The sequence below is a fragment of the Arachis ipaensis genome, chromosome B04 (assembly GCF_000816755.2).
Source record: "Arachis ipaensis cultivar K30076 chromosome B04, Araip1.1, whole genome shotgun sequence".
Classification (NCBI taxonomy): domain Eukaryota; kingdom Viridiplantae; phylum Streptophyta; class Magnoliopsida; order Fabales; family Fabaceae; genus Arachis; species Arachis ipaensis.
In genome coordinates this window covers 1,350,871-1,370,421 of record NC_029788.2, presented here as the reverse complement: position 1 = coordinate 1,370,421, position 19,551 = coordinate 1,350,871, and the positions used below count along the sequence as shown (strand labels likewise).

General features: G+C 33.1%; 2 protein-coding genes and 1 long non-coding RNA gene across 4 annotated transcripts; 2 read left to right on the top strand and 1 right to left on the bottom strand.

The window, feature by feature from the left end:
• Window positions 1–5,551, top strand: LOC107638319 (beta-carotene isomerase D27, chloroplastic). The gene is made up of 6 exons (XM_016341537.2): window positions 1–547; window positions 2,704–2,796; window positions 3,864–3,925; window positions 4,712–4,818; window positions 5,134–5,229; window positions 5,310–5,551. Exons 1-6 carry the CDS (start codon window positions 134–136, stop codon window positions 5,357–5,359), a joined length of 822 nt encoding a protein of 273 aa, XP_016197023.1. The 5' UTR covers window positions 1–133; the 3' UTR covers window positions 5,360–5,551.
• On the bottom strand, window positions 6,405–19,315 carry LOC107638320 (methionine aminopeptidase 2B). 2 transcript variants are annotated; one of them, XM_016341539.2, is made up of 12 exons: window positions 19,065–19,315; window positions 18,825–18,967; window positions 17,785–17,821; window positions 17,591–17,698; window positions 14,877–14,976; window positions 13,991–14,136; window positions 13,820–13,911; window positions 13,630–13,724; window positions 8,837–8,933; window positions 7,314–7,457; window positions 7,012–7,229; window positions 6,405–6,829 (listed from the first exon to the last, which is right to left on the bottom strand). In XM_016341539.2, the coding sequence occupies exons 2-12, from the start codon at window positions 18,949–18,951 to the stop codon at window positions 6,719–6,721; spliced, it is 1,275 nt and encodes a 424-aa protein (XP_016197025.1). In that variant the 5' UTR covers window positions 18,952–18,967; window positions 19,065–19,315; the 3' UTR covers window positions 6,405–6,718. The 2 variants fall into 2 exon arrangements, with proteins under 2 accessions (XP_016197025.1, XP_016197024.1); XM_016341538.2 differs by having other exon boundaries at window positions 18,825–18,960; window positions 19,065–19,231.
• LOC110270834 lies at window positions 9,445–12,917 on the top strand. Its single transcript, XR_002360463.1, has 2 exons — window positions 9,445–9,560; window positions 9,651–12,917. It is a non-coding gene; the product is annotated as an uncharacterized LOC110270834 (long non-coding RNA).

Here is a 19,551-nt window from a genome sequence, read left to right as displayed (position 1 = left end):
GCTTATAGCCTTCAAAGTCATCATATGAATCAAAATATTTTGCGCTGAAAATTGGATTCCTTATTGGCGATGATATTAAACATTAATTATTCCATCTTGTGTAAATTGTGTGTGAAAAAAGCTGTAATCATTGATGGTGGTTCTGAGCTTCCAAGTTGTGCTTCCAATCCCTTCACCACAACACCAGCACCGCAGAACTGTAAGAAATGGCAATGGCGGCAACAGGAATAACGTGACGTGGTGTGGGATAGCGGAACCTTCCGGTGAGCCTGCTCCTTTGGGACAGAAGACGCGTTACAATGATAGCGTGGTGGAGAAGGCGTTCATGACTCTGTTTGCAAGAAAGATGGAGAAGTTTGCAGAACCTGTGAAAGAGAAGAAGAAGAAGGAGGAGAAGGAGAAGAAGGGTTTGTGGGATTGGGGTTATGACTACGAGAGCTTTGTGAATGTGTCGAAGAGGGTGATGGAGCGTAGGTCACGTGCTCAGCAGCAGGAAGTCGTTAGAGAAGTTCTCTTGTCCATGCTTCCTCCAGGTGCGCCTGCTCAGGTTCGCAATTAATTAATCACAAACTCTTGAGGCAGTAATTTTTAACATGAACTCAGTTACAAACTTACAGTCAACTTAATATGAAGTTGATAGTTAAGAGCTGTTAAATGATGAGACTGATTTGATTTCATTGGACGACTCTTTATAAACTTTAGGTAAAAGAGAAAGTCTAGAACTCAGTAGATTTTGTAGTTTTTAGCCATCAATTAGTCATTAATGATATTTTTTTAATAGTGTGAGATTGTATCTAATGGTGTAGAATTTGATGGTTAAGTGCTGGCCAAAATTTAACAAAAATGCTGGCTCCCTAACACTCTTCTTAGGTAAAATTGATTGCACCTCCTTGAGTTTTCATCAATTTTTAGTATTTTTTTGTCATTATTTGATTAGTATAAATACTAAATTATTTTTAATGCATAAATTTTGTTAATTTATGTGTATATGAAAAAATTATAAGTACAAGCTGCATTGATTTATCTGTGTAAAATTTTGATAAATATAAATATAAATTATATGTTTTTGTGTGTAAATGTTTGTAAATATGAATGCAAATTATTACTGAATAAGTACTAGCTAAAAATGATAATATTTACTGATCATGTAGTATTGTTTAATTAATTATTTTTTATGCCATTTATTTTTTTTTTCTAGACGTGTTCTGAATTTTTTTTCTACCTTTTCTTTGCTAGTGATGATTTACTTAAAAAAGCACATGGGAATTAATGTTTATGGATTAAAAAAGTTTCATAAATTTCACCAACACAAGTTTGACTAACTTCTTAAAAAATTCATGAAGTTTTCAACAGGTGTAATTATTTTTCTAGCCATTCTAATTATTTTGTTATTTATTATAATTAGATCTGTGCAAGGTATGATTAAAACAATAAAATCTTAAAGTAACAAGTTAAAGAAATTTACTCAGAAGTAGTGTATTTATTTGTTAGCAGAGAATGGTTCCTTTCAATTTTTTTTAACAATTGAGAGAGTAAAGTGTAATCTCTCACCATTAATTTTGTAAGTGGGATTAAGAATAAATATGAGAGAGAACAATGAAAAGTTAGAGATCACACTTTACATCTTCAATTTTTTTTACAATTGAAAGGATCCATTTCCGTGTTAGCACCATATTTTGGTGATGGTATATAGCACGAGTGGAGAAAAATAGCTGAAATGGAGTAATCTGCCTAATTTGTCACTACGTATACTCTCTAACTCTGTTCTGAATTCAAGTTCTACTCTGCTTCTTGTGTCAGAATTAGAACGGAAACATGATAATAAGTTCTATATTGAAAGAGAAACTCTTTAGGGCAAGTAATTTTTTAACATTATTTAACCAGTACAAATATTAAATTGTCTTTAACAAATAAATTTTATTAATTTATGTGTACAAAATTTGAAAAGAATGAATGTAAACTGTATTAATTCATGTGTGTAAAATTCTAATAAATATATGTGCAAACTATATATTTCTTGTGTGTAAAACGTCTATAAATATGGGTACAAATTATTGTTAGCTAAGTACTAGCAAAAAATTATATGTGTAAACTGGAGGGTGTAATTTATTTTTGTTAGCACCATACATGTGATGCTATATAGTAAAAGAAACCATAGATGCCTAATAAGTTTTGTGCTATGATGCGCGGACACTGACATGGATACTGGACACGACATGATATGGAACATGCTGATACGTAAATTTTAAAATTTTACATGACACGGGGACACGTATTTTTTAGATAAACCGTAGTGATATTTTAATATTTTATTAACATTAAAATATAAATTAATTTTTTAAATTATTTTTAATGTCTTATTTTAATTATATCAAGTATTTAAAATATTTTGTTTTAATAAATAATAATATATACTATATCTAAATTTATTTTAAGAATATATATATTAAGAATAAGACCGGACACGTTGACACGTGATGGTATTTAGATGTGTTCAAGTGTGTCTGAAGAAGAATTTTTTATTTTTTATTGAGACACGGTTTGAACACAGCAGACAATAGACACGCGTATCAGACGAGTGTCGGTGAGTGTTGTGTCCGAAATGTGTCCGACACGCAGACACGGCAACTCAGCAAAATGTCGGTGCTTCATAGGTTTTGTGTGTTGGTTTGTTAAGTCGCCTTATTTGTGTTGTTTCTGCAGTTCAGGAAACTGTTTCCACCAACAAAATGGGCTGCAGAGTTTAATGCTGCATTGACAGTGCCTTTTTTCCATTGGTTAGTTGGGCCTTCTGAGGTAATTTAGTTACTAAATCCTACTTTATCGTTTAATAATCGGGTCATGCTATATTCTCCAAGGTTCTAGAATTTTGTAGTAATCTTAAGATATGCATAGGCTAGGCTCAAGTTTCTATTCAATGAAATGAACCATGAGGATTGAGGCCTTGCGCTTTACTATAATAGTTTTGCTTTTCTTGAATGTTAGATTAGTTACAAGTGATTGTTTCTATGCATGTGTTCATTTTGACAGCCAAATGCATCATCTCATGTTTCTGTTGCAAGAACAGATGTTGTAAAGAGAGAAAGTAAAAATATGAACATTCTTGCATTTTCTTTTAGTAGAGCTTTTGGAAATTGGAATCTTATATTATTATTATGAAACTAACATGTTCTGATTCGGTTGAATCAATTTCAAGTTATTCCTAAAAATCCTTGCTAATTCACAAGGAATAGTTTTCAGTTGTTGATGAATCCTCTCGAGTGCAGAGTTTATATTTTTCAATTATTCTCATTTGGATGTATTCATTCTGAATTAGGTCTCACTTGGATGTGTTCGATTTTAATATTATACCCACTATTTGTATTTAGATTCAATTATGTCCATAGAAAAGTGAATTATGTAAATGTTGTAGGAATTAGTTTCAACATTTAATGAGCTATTTTTCGGAGTAGATCATCGATTCTATCCCAGACATTTGTATTCTAACTTCAAGAAGATATTTTTAAAACTCAAACTAAAGCGCTCATGATGTGTAATTGATGACAGGATAATATAGAATCACTTTTACAAATGTTAGGGATACAAATAGGACGATTTAAACGTTAGGGACACAAATAGAATTTACCCCAAACATTGGGATAAAAACCATACTTTACTAAAAAAAAAAAGTAGTATTGTATGTTCTTCCAATGATTCTGCTATAGTGAATAACTAATTTTATCCTAACAGTTTAATATTGTGCCTTCCCATTTTTTGGATGTTTGTATAATGTTGAGTTTTATTAATCTATAATCTATGTATTCTTTTATATTTTCTGCTATGATGGAGTTGTCATTAATATTTAGATACTTGAGATGTACTAGGTTGTGGAAGTAGAGGTAAATGGGGTGAAGCAAAAAAGTGGCGTCCATATAAAGAAATGCAGGTAGATTTTATGGCTATGATATTGGAAATTGAATGTGTGCATAACTTCTATGTGCTTCCATCCATGCATGTAGGTATTAGTTGGTAAATTGAATGATAGCTGAAATGTTAAAGTTGGAAACAATTTTGTAAAGAGAAAATATACCGAACTAATTTTTTGGTCAATATTAGTCCTTTAAAAGGAGGAAAAGGCAAATAAGTTTATAATTTTTTAATTGGAAGATACATAAGTCTTTTGACTAATTGAAAATACAAAAACGTCACTAACTTTTAAAATACGAGATATTTAAGTCCTTCCGTCCAAAATATATAAGAACAAATCGGTTTTCCAGAGGGATTTAAATGTCTCGCGTTTTAGAAAATGAGGAGTGTTTTTGCATTTTTAATTAGTCGAGCACTTATTTATCTTTGAGATAAAAAGCCAGAGACCTATTTATCGTTCATTCTAGAATTTAAGTTTATAATTTAAAATTTAAAATTAAAGATTTATGATTTTGAATTTAGAATTTAAGATAATCAAAATAGTTTTAAAAAAGTTGACTGCTGTTGGTGACAAAATAGTTTAGAAAGATTTTCAAATGTACCGTCGTAGTATATTAGTGATTTTTAACCGTTGATCTTAACTATATATATTATATATATTTTTTATAATTAAGATCAACGGTTAAAAATCACTGAAACACCGGGAAGACAGTACACTTACAAATTTTTCAATAATTTATTCCTTAGTATTTACTCTTTTATAAATCTGTGTATCTACTTGTCTTAATACTTTTTCACCTCAAAGGTACTTGGAGAACAGTGGCTGTGTGGGAATGTGCGTCAATATGTGCAAGATTCCTACCCAAGATTTTTTCACTAACGAATTCGGACTTCCATTGACAATGATTCCGAGTATGTTCTCTTGTCTTTGATCATGATTCATTGGACAAAATTTCTTATTGCGATGAGGTCCACATACAATTAATTTATGGAAAAATACAGGTAGATAATAAAAATATTAAACAATGTTAAATAAAAGATATATCAGATGTTCATTTCACTAGGTGTACGGATGGTTATTTTAATATTAAAATTTAGGTGAGTAATTTAGAGGTGCAATGTGTTTTTATTTGATTGGTGGTTGTTCATGTTGTTCAAGATAATCATTGTTTACCTAGCACTCTCCTTAATTTATTGTTAACATGCTTTTCCTAAATTTAATCTCAGATTTTGAAGATATGAGTTGTGATATGGTGTACGGCCAAGCCCCACCCCCATTTGAAGAGGACCCAGTTTCAAAACAACCTTGTTATGCAGAAATCTGTAAGCATGTTCCTCTGGTTCAATGGACCAAATTATTTTCATATTTTTAATAGCAAATTTTTTTTTTTATGAACTTGCAGGTTCTGTTTCAACTCCAAGTTCCAGTGTGTGTCCTAAACTACAATCTTGAGTAGGCACTCCATTCAGATTTAGCATTCATTTTACTTATAGAATATAATGACCCGACTGATTTTCCTTTATTATTAGATGTGGTATAGAATTTATAAAATCTAGGTTTCATATATCATTTAATATAATAAACAAAAGTACATTTTTGTATATAATAAAATAAAAGTGCAAGTTCCTAATAAAAAAATTAGACAAATTGATTTCTAATTTTTTTTATAATATTAGATAAATTAATATCCAATAAAATAGGCACAGAATGTAGTTTATTATCTTCTAAAATTTTACACAATTTCGTTTCTCAAGAAACGATGACATTATCAAAACAGTCTAATCGTTAGTCTCTGTTCTTTATCCAATCACTAACACTGTTTGACGCCATACTATATTTTAGAAAAATTAAAAACAAACTTTATTACTTTATAAAAATATTAGAAATTAATTTATCTTTTTTGTTCAATTAAAAACAAATTTCTTTAATCATCATTTATCAAGATAATTTGACTTTTAAAAATGACCAAATTAATCTCTGAACTTATAAAATCCATTCGCTCCCTAATTTAACAATCGTTATCTAACATGAAACGTTACAATGGCAACATAATATCGCCAATAGTAAAATAACATAGTTAAAACTTTAATGTTTAAATAGACGTGCGAAATTAGTTCATTTGATTAATTTAGTCACAAATACAAAACCAATTAATCAAAATGAGTTTAATTAACTAATCTAAGTCACATAATTGATCATGCTAATGTCTTAGCTATGTCATCTTACCATTGAAAATGCCAAGTTAATACTCTAATGTTTTTATGTTAGCATTGTATTAACAATAGTTAAATTAGGACAAAAGATTCCCAATTCGTAAATTTATAGACTAATTTGGTTATTTTCAAAAGTCAAGGACTATTTTTTTCCCAATAAAATAAAAACTCCGGATGAGTGTCGAAAAACTTCATTATCTTTATGACAAGTTAGAAAGACAATCAGGTATGAACACAAGGTCACTTGATTTCAGAGACAGAAAGAGAGACAATTCTCTGCCCCAAAAACAGAAAACACGTCTTCAACGCTGTCTCTTTATTTAACTCTCAAGACAATCCAAATGCAACCTAAATAAGTCGAATGGTCATCTCTTCAACCTTAATAAGATCTATCGAATAAGATACTAACACGAACCAGAAAATATGCCCAATGATGAAGTGACTACCATCAAATCGGAAGACGTGTGTCAGAGTATAGAACAATACAGTTGATGTTACAGGAAGAAGAGTTTGTTTTTTTAAATAAAAAATATTAAAAAAAAACAGTACAATGTCTATAGATATATAATAATATTAATCAAACCACTTTATATCCAAGTCAGTAGTCATCGCCCTTAGATATAACTTCTTTGCATGTTGGCCGGAGAAGGATTGTATGTTCAAACTGTGATACATAGCTTCCTTTCACATCACATAGAGGGGGATAGGGCTGCATGAAGACCAGTTAAGATATCACAAATCAGTCATTGTGAACTTAAATAAGCTTAATGCTAATATAGAACACAGCAATCACCGCAACACTCATTCAACATTTAATGTGACAAAAAATATATCAATAAATTCACATACAAAATTTCTATTCTAGGTGGCTAATTAGTGGAACATACATACCTGAACAATGCCAGCGTCACACAGGTTCTTCAACGCCATTAAGTATTTAGTCTCCCCAAGGCGATCTAAATACCTTCTACAAAAGGCTAAAGTAGAGAAGTTTTTGTTAATAGTGGCCAATAATTGCTTAGCCCTAGGCAACCTAAGAGGTATATGACCAACGTCAAAATTTTTCATGTAGTGGCTGCACTCCAGGTCTTCGCGCACATATCCTTTTCCTGAATATAAATTCAAAACCAATTCCATCATGATTTATTTCAAGCCATTTGCAACAGATATCTTACAACAGAAGAAACTGTTACCTGTAGATCCAAAGGTTTCAATAGCGAAAAATTCACCCTCTTCCATTTTAGTCTGCTCTCCTCCTTTCACTATGGGAACAGATTTTCCTGCATGTATTTGGTAGCGTCCAATGCTATGTCCATTCAGATTCCGTATACTCTTAACTGCAATAACATTCTCGTTAAAGTATACCCCGCAGCAGATATGATGGATAATATTGAAAAATGTTGGCAACTGATTATAACTACCCCTTTGGCCTGTTTATTGGGCATTGTAAGCTTTCACATAAAGGATACAATTTTTCACATTAAACATGGTGGGTAAGGAATACGGAGAAAATTAATGCCATGAAGCTATAAAAAGGAACACTCGGCCATTTTAACTTCTCTTAAACCCATGTCTCGACAAAATGAAGGCATCAATAATCAAGCAAAATGAATGTAACACTGTTACGTATATGATTAAAAGCGCACACAGCACTGGGTAAACAAACCCAGGAGAATTGGAGGGGAAGAACAGCAGAAGTGGATGACCAAGCTCCTAGGATACAATTTTGAGGTAAGATACAAGGAAAGAGGGAAGAATAGAGTGTTAGATGCGCTTTCCCAGAAGTTCCAGCGCTCTTCTTTATCAGTGGCCAGTGGAGTGGGATAAGTTAGAAGACTAAGTGCAGAGGGATGAGAAATTGCGCGACATAGTTCAGATCTTACTAAAGGGAGAAGAAGAGGTTCCAGTGGGGTTTGAATTGAAAAATAGAAGGTTGTTATACGAAGGAAGGCTGGGAAATCCCAAAAATTCAAAATGGATTCCTAAGTTACTACAGGAATTTCATGACAGAGAGCCAGCCTCACTCCTAGTTCTGTTATATTCTCTCACTCTGATGCCTACCTCCTCCTTCCCAGTTCCCACCCCCATCTCAAAATTTTAAAAAAGGAACAAATTCTGTTACTACTAATACTCCCTCCCCTCACTTACCCAATTCGGTTAGGATTACACCTCCTGATCCCCTCTCACGCTTACCTCACTAACTGAGCCAGGTGGCAGGTTGGTTACAAGGATATTCCCCCTTCCACTGTTTCCCTTTCTGCCCTCCAATCTTTTCTCTCTACTATAACGAAATGGTAATGGTTGAATCTTCCCTCACTTAGGATTAGATACTTCTCCTCTCATCTCATCAGCAATATCCGGGTATGTAACAAATAGTAGTGAAACCTTAATCATAGATAAGGAAATCATTGGATAATAATAGCTAATATCAAAACTAATCCTAAGAGATTATTTGGTGTGTTAAGATATGATAGAGATATTATAGAATACTCTATGTATTTCTAACAAGTACAAAGTTACTCATGGTTGAATTTATAGGGATAGGAAGATCAACCATGAACCACAAAATAAATGCTCCTACCATAAAGTTCCCCATTACATCTAAAACAGAAAATTGTAAATAATCTACTTTTTCCAAGCTAAAGTTCAATTTATCTAGATCAGAAAAATAAAATAAATATGAAAAGAGAGAGGAATAACAACAGTAGTTTCATACCTTGATACACCTTCCCATTAATCTCAACCTCGTAGGACTCCATGACCTCTTGAATTGCAGCACCAATATCACAAAGGCGCACATCAATTCCAGCTTCCTGAATAGTAAGGTAAAACATCTTGTAAGATTATAACACAACCTCATTGGTGTAAACCCAGAACAAAAAACCAAAAGAATCAAGAAAAACATATGTCGTGGTTCATTAGTTTCCCATCAACAAAATCTTTATCTAAACATTCTCATTGTTGAGTACCCGACAAGTAGAATGAGGGAAAAGAAGAGAGAAGAGGGGAAAAATAGTTCTCTTGCCTTTTACTTACAGCAAAAGAATGAAAGAGAGATTTGAAAATAAAAGTAGAATGGGACTTACTGATGCAACAAATAGGACAGCTGGAAATGTTAGTGGGGAGGGCGTGAGTGTGGGATGATTCTGTTATAGGAGAGTTGAAAATGCATACAAGAGAGGTGACGGGAATTAAAAGAGATAAGGAAGAATTTAGACAAGGACGGACTGGTAACCTCTGATGGTGCCTTGTGCTCTACTTTTCTGCATTTTGTTCTTCCATTAATACACTCAGAGAGGATGGAATCCTGTCACTCTGATATCTTTCAGCCTCTCTGCTTTCTTCATTCTTTCGTCTACTCTCTCCACTTCTACTCCAACATTCTCTGTTCTTATTCTGCTGCATCTACATAGTCTTAATATTTATGGTATTAAAGCCAGGTTGTCTACTCTCTCCACTTCTACTCCAACATTCTCTGTTCTTATTCTGCTGCATCTACATAGTCTTAATATTTATGGTATTAAAGCCAGGTTGTCTGCAGCACGGGAAGGGCTACTTATAGGCTGGATTACGGTGAGTACTGAATACTAATAGACGATAGCAGAGTGGCTACAGCTAGGTCAATGTTGATAGAGTGAGGCCGCTGTGGACAGCAGGCCTCTAGGGCTGGTGTATTGTTAAGGACTTGGTTATTATGGAAAGTCCCATATTGAGTAGTATGGGATGCTCTATACTGTATTTAAAAGGAGTGATTCTTCCCCCCTTAAGAGCTAGCTGTTAAGGTGTGGTTCCCTACAAGACTAATATGTACTCATATAGACACATTAGAAACAATTAAGATAATTCACTGTTCATACATGTTCATATGATTATCTTGTACATAATCCTAGAATATCTGTTATATTAAGATTAGATTAGATATTGACCCAAAGCTAAAGATTAGATAAGATACTAAATACCAAGTTCAAGCAATTCCTTTCATGCATTGCATAATCATATGCAACAATGGTAAGAGTATCTTTCTCCCAAGCAATTCACTCAGATTTTCAAGTCTGTATGTAGAGAATCCATAAAAGGTCGACTCCACGGGTACCCATTGTTCATTGCTGAAACTTTCTTTTGCTAACACACATCACCACTCCTATTACCCCATATTTATCTCCATGTCATTATTTGGCAAAGTCTAGTCATGGATTTTAGCCAACATTCGCCATAGTTCTCTAGGGCCAACAACCGGCAATTGCTTTCAAGCATGATTTTCTACTAATGGCATCCCCATTGCAGTTGCCTACCTTTAGGCAGCCTATCCTCAACAGATCCAATGTGAAACAGCAATGAATGCTTCAGCAACCCCACCACTCTGTGAATGATGCTACAACCACGTTGCACTTTCTAATGATTGATCAGCACACAACCCCAAATTGCATAAGATCCATCCCTATATATTAATTGCCAATTATTATTAAACTTAGTTTAACAAATTATTGTTGACACTCAAATTCGTGATTATTTATGTTTAAACTTTGAAGGAGGAATCTTAACAGGGGAGAGTGGAGGATAAGGCCCCATTCCCCGCCCCGCTCTCACTTATAATTTCCGTAGACAGATGAGCACCTGCGGATATCCATGGGGCAACCAGTAATTATAAAAATTCTTGAAATTTTAGTACCACAGTATGACTTATAGTGATCTAAGTCATCTAACAATTAGTGTAATACAAGTTTTTTATATAGTAAGCATAAATAGAAATCCAAATCATACACTATACAAATTTAGTAGTTTTATGTCAAATTTTTAATACACATGAATACAGGTACCAGGGAGATAAACATGACCCATGCCCATGGTATATCATCCTTTGTTTAATCCTGTCCACTAACCCAACACCTTTGACATCAAGACTAGGATACTTCACTCCTCTAGTATTTTCTCATGTACATCGTTGTTTCCAATTCGTGATTTCCTAGGATAAACTAATATAGAAATCCAATCATCTTCAAAGGTTAAAGCTTTTGTTTGCACTGATGTTCTTAATCAAATAAACACTAATGGCATGCTTCAGAAGCACAGACCTCTAATGGCTTTGTCATCTAATATGCGCATAATGGGTGGTTTAAATTCTATCACGAGATCTCTCGGATCATACATTTTGGTATATTCAGTGAATCCAGGTACGGCCTATGGATCAATACCAGTTTCTTCCTCCAAAGTTCAGAAAAAATGTCTTGTCTAAAGAAGCAAAGATTCTGTGGTAGAACTTAACTTTTGTATTGATTTGGTGTACTTGGTTGGAAAGGAAAGGAACGATAAGGATTTTAATGATTCCTTTCCTATTATTGATTTTATCTCAGGATTACCTTTTTTATTTCTCTTTGGTGTCAATCTCATGTGAAAAGGAATGACCTGGCATGGCTATGCAGTTTATCCCTTAGGGTATGTTTGGTAAGTGAGACAGAAAATGAACAAGGCGAATAAAGTACAAAAAAATGTGTTTCAAGTTGGAAGCAGGTAACCATCGCAATCTGTCCCAAGACACAAGTTTTCTGTATTTTCTGTCCTTCCAAAAAGTAGCGAAAAAGGGGACATCAATTTTCTATCTTTCTGTTTTTAACTCTTTCATATTTGTAGCCTGTCTCAACTAGCAAACGCTAGCTTAGAGTGTTAAATGTTAATCATGTCCTTTTGCATGTAATATGAGGATTCCCCATCCTCTTTTTTAATACTCTTTTTCTTTGTAAAAAATCTTCTTTTCATATCCAAGAGCAATCAATAAATAAATAAATCATCAAATTTGTTAAATAAAAACTAATGCAAAGTCCCAGGAGAAACCCTACATTCATCAAAAGTACCTAACAGTGAAATCCACAAGTTAACCATAAACCACTCAAAAACCAAATGTACAGCCGATCCTAAACTAGCACTACATACTTTCGAAAAGAGAGGGAATTTTTTTTGTATGTTTTGATATCATTTAAGAATTAGAATGTTATTACAAAAATGGTTCTAGCTTTTTCTTCTCAGGTTAATCTACTTTCAGCTTTTAATTACTTTGTAAGTTCCTACCGTTTCACCAAATTTGTAATTAGAACTTGCATTTTTAAACTTTCAGTTGATTTATATGTATATATATTATACATAGACATATTCGTATATACAAATTTATATTTAAAAAAGAAAAGACAACTATTCTTAGAAGATTCGCTCCTATCATGATATAGCATGAATTGTAGTGTATGATAGCAGCAAATATTCTAACATTATTTCTTCTTTCTTTTTTTAACAACTGGTGGTAAGAAATTGAAAAAAATTTTATCCATTAATCTAGTAGTGAAACCTACAAAATATTCAACATGGGATGATGAACAAGGAAGAAACTTTGCAATGGGAAGGGTTATGTAGATGAGCTTGCCAATTTATGTAGACAAAAAAGGAAAGGCACATAAATGGTACATAATAAACTTCAGATTACAAACTTCCAAACTTGCAAGTTTGTTGGGTTGCAATTAATGCCATGACTACACCAGTGCCAAAAGGGTTTTGGGCTTTTGGCCACATATGGTCAAGTCTTTTCAATGCAATAATCTTCCAATCAAATTAAGGTTAAACCATAGAGATTGAGCAACAAGTGAAATGTGAATATTTCTCACTTGTGTCTTCCTAGATAAAAGTAAACATCCTAACAATACAATCAAAACTAATAGCATCATTTGACCCATTTAATCAACAAGCACATTTCCCAAAATGAATTTTACCTAGAACTGTGACATGTTATTCCATTGTCACCTTATTAAAAAAAACTCTCAGCTCAGTCTTTCAATACAACACTATTAAAAGACATTATAAAGTACTCTATCTTGAAACACTTATATGTATTTCCTAAAACCATTACCCTGTCTTTCATTAATATGAAAGAGATTGATACTTATATTTCATGTTATGAAACACAAATGAAGGTGTTGTAAGATAGTGACCATTAATCCATCTCAACTAGATCTTGAGTTAGACCCCTGTTAGGATCCTTGATATTGATATCAGAAAAATGCAATTGATTTCAATTGGCAATATCATTTTACCATACCCACAAAATATGTAAGAGAGTATACAGGGGGAGTTGCAAATAAGTAGGACATGTGGTAAATGCATGGGTAAGGGGTTTGGTAATTAGCCTTGCAGTCTAGGCATGGCTAGACAAGCGAAAGAATATCTTGAATAGAAAAGGTAGTTAGAACTATTTATGAAAGGGCGGTGGTACAAGGGAGGTGTCTCAAACGGTAAGGACCTGGGAGTGCAGTTGGATCTCTCAAATACCTAGCAACCATATCTTTCACCATTATGTTTCACTTTCTTGTTTATCTAATATTAGATTTTTGTCAATGAAGCCAAACAAGATCACTTATTAATGGAATTTCAAATTTAGTGGAACAATTAGTCTCATAAATGTCTTAATGCTTCTCCGTGACATGGATGAAAACAACTTGCCGAAAGGTTGAGCATCTTCCTAGGAAGTACCTTAATACCAGTATTGGTTGCTTCACGTGAGGCTTCGAGCAGAGGGTCAAACATTGGGTTGAATGCCACGGTAAAAGCACAATCAACAATATATCCTACAGACAAAACTCATTATTAATGGCACTTAACAATTACTGAAGTTAACTTATTTAGAAGTATTAAGATGATATACAATCATTTTGGGTATTACCGTCTACATGGGTGCCAAAATCCAACTTCATTACATCATCATACTGAAGCACAGTCTTGTCTCCTGAATTTGGGGTCCAATGAGCTGCAACCCTAGAGAACAAAGAAATTTGTTGGAAGGCGATTCCGTGATCTAGAAAAAATAAAAAATAAAAAGAGAGCAAACTATCACCAATTCAAAGAGCATCCTGTGGGGAATGCAATGCCTGCTTGCAGGCCATCCTCTGATATTAGCTTCCGAACAGTATTCTCCAATGTTTCACACAAGTCAGTCATCAGCATTCCAGGCTTTAAAATGCTTCTCATATATTTGCGAACCTAATTAGACAGAGAAAGCATATGTAATAAGCTAATGTATAACACAAAGTCAAGATCCTATTACCAAGCACAAAATGCAATTTCACCCGGCTCTTCATTCGAATGTAGACAAAGTGATGAGACAAACACAGCTAGAAAAATAACATCCTCTTTTGTGTTGACATGTAATGAAGGCTAGAGGAATAAGATGCAAAGAAAATTAATTTTTTTGACATTCAATTGTAAACAAAAGTAAGGGCAGCCCAGCCCAGTGCACGAGACAGCTACCAATCACTGCCCCCAAGGCCCACCTTTTTCATCCGAATTAGAAAGAGGAGAAAGAAACTTTTTATTTGTAGCATTGTACTATTGTAGCTAGTATATTGTAATATTTTTACACTTTGTAAAATAAGTTATTGTATTTACAGTGAACCCAAATCTCTCTTGAAAGGTCCTCCTAGATCAAAATCCACTCTTAATGTTCTCCCCAAATTCTCAAAGTCTGAAAATAGAGGGGCATGCATAAATGGAAAAAGAATAAACTACCATTTTCCGTTTTCAGCAACTGCTACAAAAGAATCCTGAGAATATTTAAAACAGATGAAAATCTAAACAAAACATAAAAACCATTTCATTCACTTCACATACCCCAATTCAAGTCCTCCTCCCTATCAAAAGAAGTTAAACTACACTAACATACAATTTTTGCATAAAAAAGTAGCCATCAAAACTAATGCTGAAATTCAAAACAAAATTGAAACCTGACGATGAACTTCTGCTGCTCGACGAACCGAATTATAGATTGGTTTCTCAAGGCGCTCCAGCTCTCTCTTCTCCTCTGATGTAGTTCTCCATAGGTTACTGGCATAACAGTAACCATCATATCAGCTAAAACATAAGGATATTTGAAAATTCACAATAATGAGGTCAACAAAATGAGGTATCAAGAAAGGACAGAAATAAAAATACCCAGGTCAGTGGCGACAATAAAATGATACACAAGTAGTAGCTGTTTTTACCCTTGCAATTGTTTCATCAATGGACTTCTCCATTTGCCATGGAAGCCCACAAACATCACTTGTGTAAAAATGAATTCGACAAAAGAGACAATATCATCTGAGCTCTAGTAATATCTTTATGTAAACTGTTTCTTTCTTTCATTTGGCTTCATTCAGATTTGAAATGGGTCCTAGAAGTTTGTACATGGATTCATGGTTGAGCAACTAAGGATAATCCGTTACTAGTTTGTATTTCCCTGATTTTATTTGTCCACTATCCATTAACATGACATAAGCAACTTATGTCTTCTCTAATACTCTTATATTACAGATGTTTACCCATAATCATATGTTAGGAACTTGGATATGAGTAGTATGGGATGTTTAATGTTGTACTTAAGGAGAGTGGTTCTTTCCCCTTAAAAGCTAACATTTAAGGTATGGTTCCACAATATCCTTAGGTATTTAGCAAAATAAAAATCATCTAATTGTTCCCACATTGACCAGAGAAGGTGCTTGGGCACCCTTCTATTAAGTAACTTCTAGGTTTGAGCTAAGCCCAATCAGTTCTAAGAATAATGACAAATAAGCTACGAAACCAAGACCTACGTATTCAAGTCAAGTAATTATTGACATAATGCAACATGGAAAAGCCACATCCAAAAATGCCATAGCAACACAGCAACCACTAAAAGGAAGATAGCTGATATTGGGGAAAAATAAACCAAAATAATCTAAAAATCTGAAAAGGAAAATAGTGCAAATAATGTTCCCAACAGTTGTCAAAACTTCTTTATGACAATAAACAAGACTAGGGAGTCAGACAATTGATTTAACCCAAGAAAATAAAATTAAATCAATAAGAGAAATAAAATAATTAGCAAGCATAACCAAATAATGCAGGCCAAATCAAAGAAGTTGCATGAATATCAGATTATATGGAATGGAGCTAAGTAGAAACCAGTGTGAAACAGAATCTGGAGAATAAAGCACAAAACCAATAGCAGGAGCTGTTTCTTAAAAAGGGAAAGAAAACACAACACAAGCCTGTTGAAAACAGAGATTGGAGGTGTGTAAGCCACAGGCCAAAGCTTCCATTTGAGTGTAAGTAAGAAACAGAGAGCACTTAGCATCAAGATGGTGAATGAGACCATGTCATGGATGAGGCTGGTTGAGGTGAAATAGAGTCAGAGATAGTTCATTATCAGTCATAGCCATGGTGCAAAATATTGACTATTGATGAACTGAAGATTGAAAACCTGAACAGAGACCTTGAAGTTTTGCCTAACAAGATGATGTCAGGTAGGTGCAAGATGTGTATAAGATAGGTTGTGATATATTAGGTAAAACTATTAAATGAGATTTAGATGTTAACAGTTTATGAGCTAAGATGATTTATGACAGAAAACTATGGCATCACCAAATCAATACAGTGAACCCACCTAGTGAGATATGTCCTAGTTGTTTTATGATATATAATATAGTAATAATAGGGAGCCAACTTTTTGCGGGCAATATCAATCAATTTTTTTAAAATTATTGTTTATCTTAAATTCTAGACCCTAAATCATAAACCTTTAACTCTAAATTCTAAATTATAAACCCTAAATCCTCCAATAAATGAGAATTTTTAGAACTAGAAAAAAAAAGTTGGCTAATGTTGGCTAACTAAAAGTTGATTCCCTATATTTTACACTAAATATCTCTTCTATAACATTATAAAACCAGAATGTAATTTGCAATTTAAAACTATTAAAATTTAATATCAATGGATTAGTTAAAGCATGTCATGTTATTTAAAATCCGTTGTTTTTATGTTTGTTTTTCTTAAAATAATAAAATAGAATTACTATGACATAACAAGATATAAAATTATTCAAACTTAAAGATATTAAAAATTAATATAAAATCAAGTTTCTTGTTCATATGTTAGAAAGTATATACACCGCTTCCATGACAACAGCATGAAAATGTAATTGGCACAATGTCAACAGATTGTGCAAGCTTCCATCATTTCCCTTCTTCAAAACCTGAATTTTCCATTTTTTTCCAAAATAGTAAACAAAATTAAACCAGTTAAACTGGTCAAAACTGCCTGGTTTGCAAGGTTTCACAAGTTCATTGATCTAAAACCACTTATTAACATGTTGATTTATATGGTTCACATGAACTATTCTAAGAACAATTCCACTTAAAAACCAACCAACCAAATTTAGTTTTTTAAAATACTGGTTTTCTTTGGTTATTTCTGATACTGAGCTACGCTAATAAATATGGTTGCGGTGCTTTTGTATTTTAAATCAAGTTGATGAGACATGCAAGATTATTCAGATAAGATGCTTCCTCTGTAATGGCATTTCATTCTTTCTCACTTTTAAAATTAACCCCAAAAATATAACAAATAAAAGAAAGGAATCAAAGTCAAAGAAAAATTGATAAACCAGATGCTCAAATTAAAAAATTTGCCATTAACTTACTCGTCTTTGTACTGCTGAATTTCACCTTCAGGAAAATCTCCAGATGGGAAAAGTTCAAGAACAGGAATTGATGGCGGATCAGACTGCTCAAGGATCTCTTTCTTTTTCCTGGAAAAAGAAAGACAACAACCATTCTTGAGAAGAAGTTATTAATGATTAGGAGAATAATCACTCATGCCAATTTAAGTCCTCACTTGCTTTTGGATTTCTTCTTTTTTTTCTTCGAAGTTTCTGTCAAAAGAAAAAGCGTATGTTCAATGATCAATACAACTCAATGTATGGAAGGCCAACTAAAATGAAAATTGTTGTTTGCATATGCCTAAGTCCTAAATGAGAAACGGTGAAAGTGGGAATCACGTTGCATCTAGTGAGACCATAGTAATATTATTTTTAATTATAAATGTTGCTTTGATTATTTAGTTGTTCCTTCATTCACATGATGTTGTTATTTCAGCCTGCCTTAGATATGTTAAAATAATAAATGTTGTGATTCACATACAAGTAAATGTGAGGAAAGGTTGCTGTATCTTCTCTGCAATGTGAAAGAATGCTCATAAAAATCATACATGAATGATTGAAAGCTCAAAGGTTATTTGATAAGCCATGATTTGTTTTCCTTCCAACCTACTCAATCCAAAACTTTGTGCTATGGAGGAAAGTTTATGGTTCCTCTAGTTTTACTGGATTCAAAGTGTTATTTACTTAAGCAACAATTCAACTTTCTACTTGATGTATTAATAATTTATTTAAGATAGCTAGTCCAACTAATTAAGTCCATTAATTAAAAAAACTTAACCATATACTGATTGTTTCAAAGCAATGTTAGGGGATAGCTATAAAGAAAAGCAATAGAGTACCAAGATATCATGATGTGTGTGCCACATGATGCAAGTGGAACTGCAGTGACATTAGGTGTATCTTGAGCATCTCTTTTATGTTATGTATGTATATCTTACATTAGGTGCTTTAAGATACAATATTATATTACAAGAACAATGACCATCTGGAAACAGAACTTTCAATTGCAAATTGAAATAGAAAATTCATATTGATAGATTTTACCATTCAAAAGATCTCGCAGGAGTGAATAAGTTAAATGAATAAATAAATTGAATTTACTGACAAAACGGACAAATAGGAACTTGTATAATGTTTTTAACTCGCCAATGCCAATTCCATAAGAAGGATATTGGAAATTGTGCATAACAGATTCAAAGAACAACATAATAATTACCTTTTGTTTCTTCTCCCTCTTTTTGTGATGATGGAGGAAGCTCACCAGCCCCTTCTCCACTACTTTCAGGTTCTAAAGCTTCCTTTTCCTCGAGTGTAGTGTTTGGATGAGAAATTACCTCCGCCATAGCTAAGACCTGTATACTTTGACATACTCATATGGTGTCTTTAAATAAAACTCAAGAATAACAAATCAAATGTAAATCAAACACGATTAGAGATAGAAAGAGAGATGGAGTACCACGATCGTGGACAAAGAGAGCCGCACCGTTAACGGCAAGCTAGAGTCGTAGAGGGAGGGTGGGGTGCCCGACAAAGAAGAAGAGCAATTGATAAAGGTTTAGGGTTTATTCTTTGGTTTAATTTTGATATCAAAACAAGTGGGGATGCAAGTACCATCCATCAAACCAGTTTTTATATACAAAAACCGGATTTTACATGCAAAAACCAGCTTTTTATTTTTTTTTTAAATTGATTTTAAAATCGATTTAATAATTTTGTAATTGGTTAATAACCGATTTTATCATTTTAAACCGGTTTGGTTATTAACTTAAACTAAATTTCTAGTTAACTAAAATTAGGTTTGATTTTTTTATTAACTTTAACTATATACACCCTATCCGCCAATAAATTATAGCTCAAATGGCATAATCTCCCCATACTCAAATAAGAGGTTGCGGGTTTGAATCTCATATCTTTGGTAAAAAAAAAAAAAAAAAAACCATAAT

What these genes read in the sequence shown, in the direction of transcription:
- LOC107638320 (XM_016341539.2), bottom strand. Translation starts at nt 18,951, where the DNA reads ATGGCGGAGGTAATTTCTCATCCAAACACTACACTCGAGGAAAAGGAA. An exon ending in ACAGGATGCTCTTTGAATTG is followed by an intron (nt 13,912 to 13,990) that starts GTGATAGTTTGC and finishes TTTGTTCTCTAG; the next exon opens with GGTTGCAGCTCATTGGACCC. An exon ending in TGAAACCTTTGGATCTACAG is followed by an intron (nt 7,230 to 7,313) that starts GTAACAGTTTCT and finishes ATTTATATTCAG; the next exon opens with GAAAAGGATATGTGCGCGAA.
- LOC107638319 (XM_016341537.2), top strand. Translation starts at nt 134, where the DNA reads ATGGTGGTTCTGAGCTTCCAAGTTGTGCTTCCAATCCCTTCACCACAA. An exon ending in GGTTAGTTGGGCCTTCTGAG is followed by an intron (nt 2,797 to 3,863) that starts GTAATTTAGTTA and finishes GAGATGTACTAG; the next exon opens with GTTGTGGAAGTAGAGGTAAA. An exon ending in TCCATTGACAATGATTCCGA is followed by an intron (nt 4,819 to 5,133) that starts GTATGTTCTCTT and finishes ATTTAATCTCAG; the next exon opens with ATTTTGAAGATATGAGTTGT.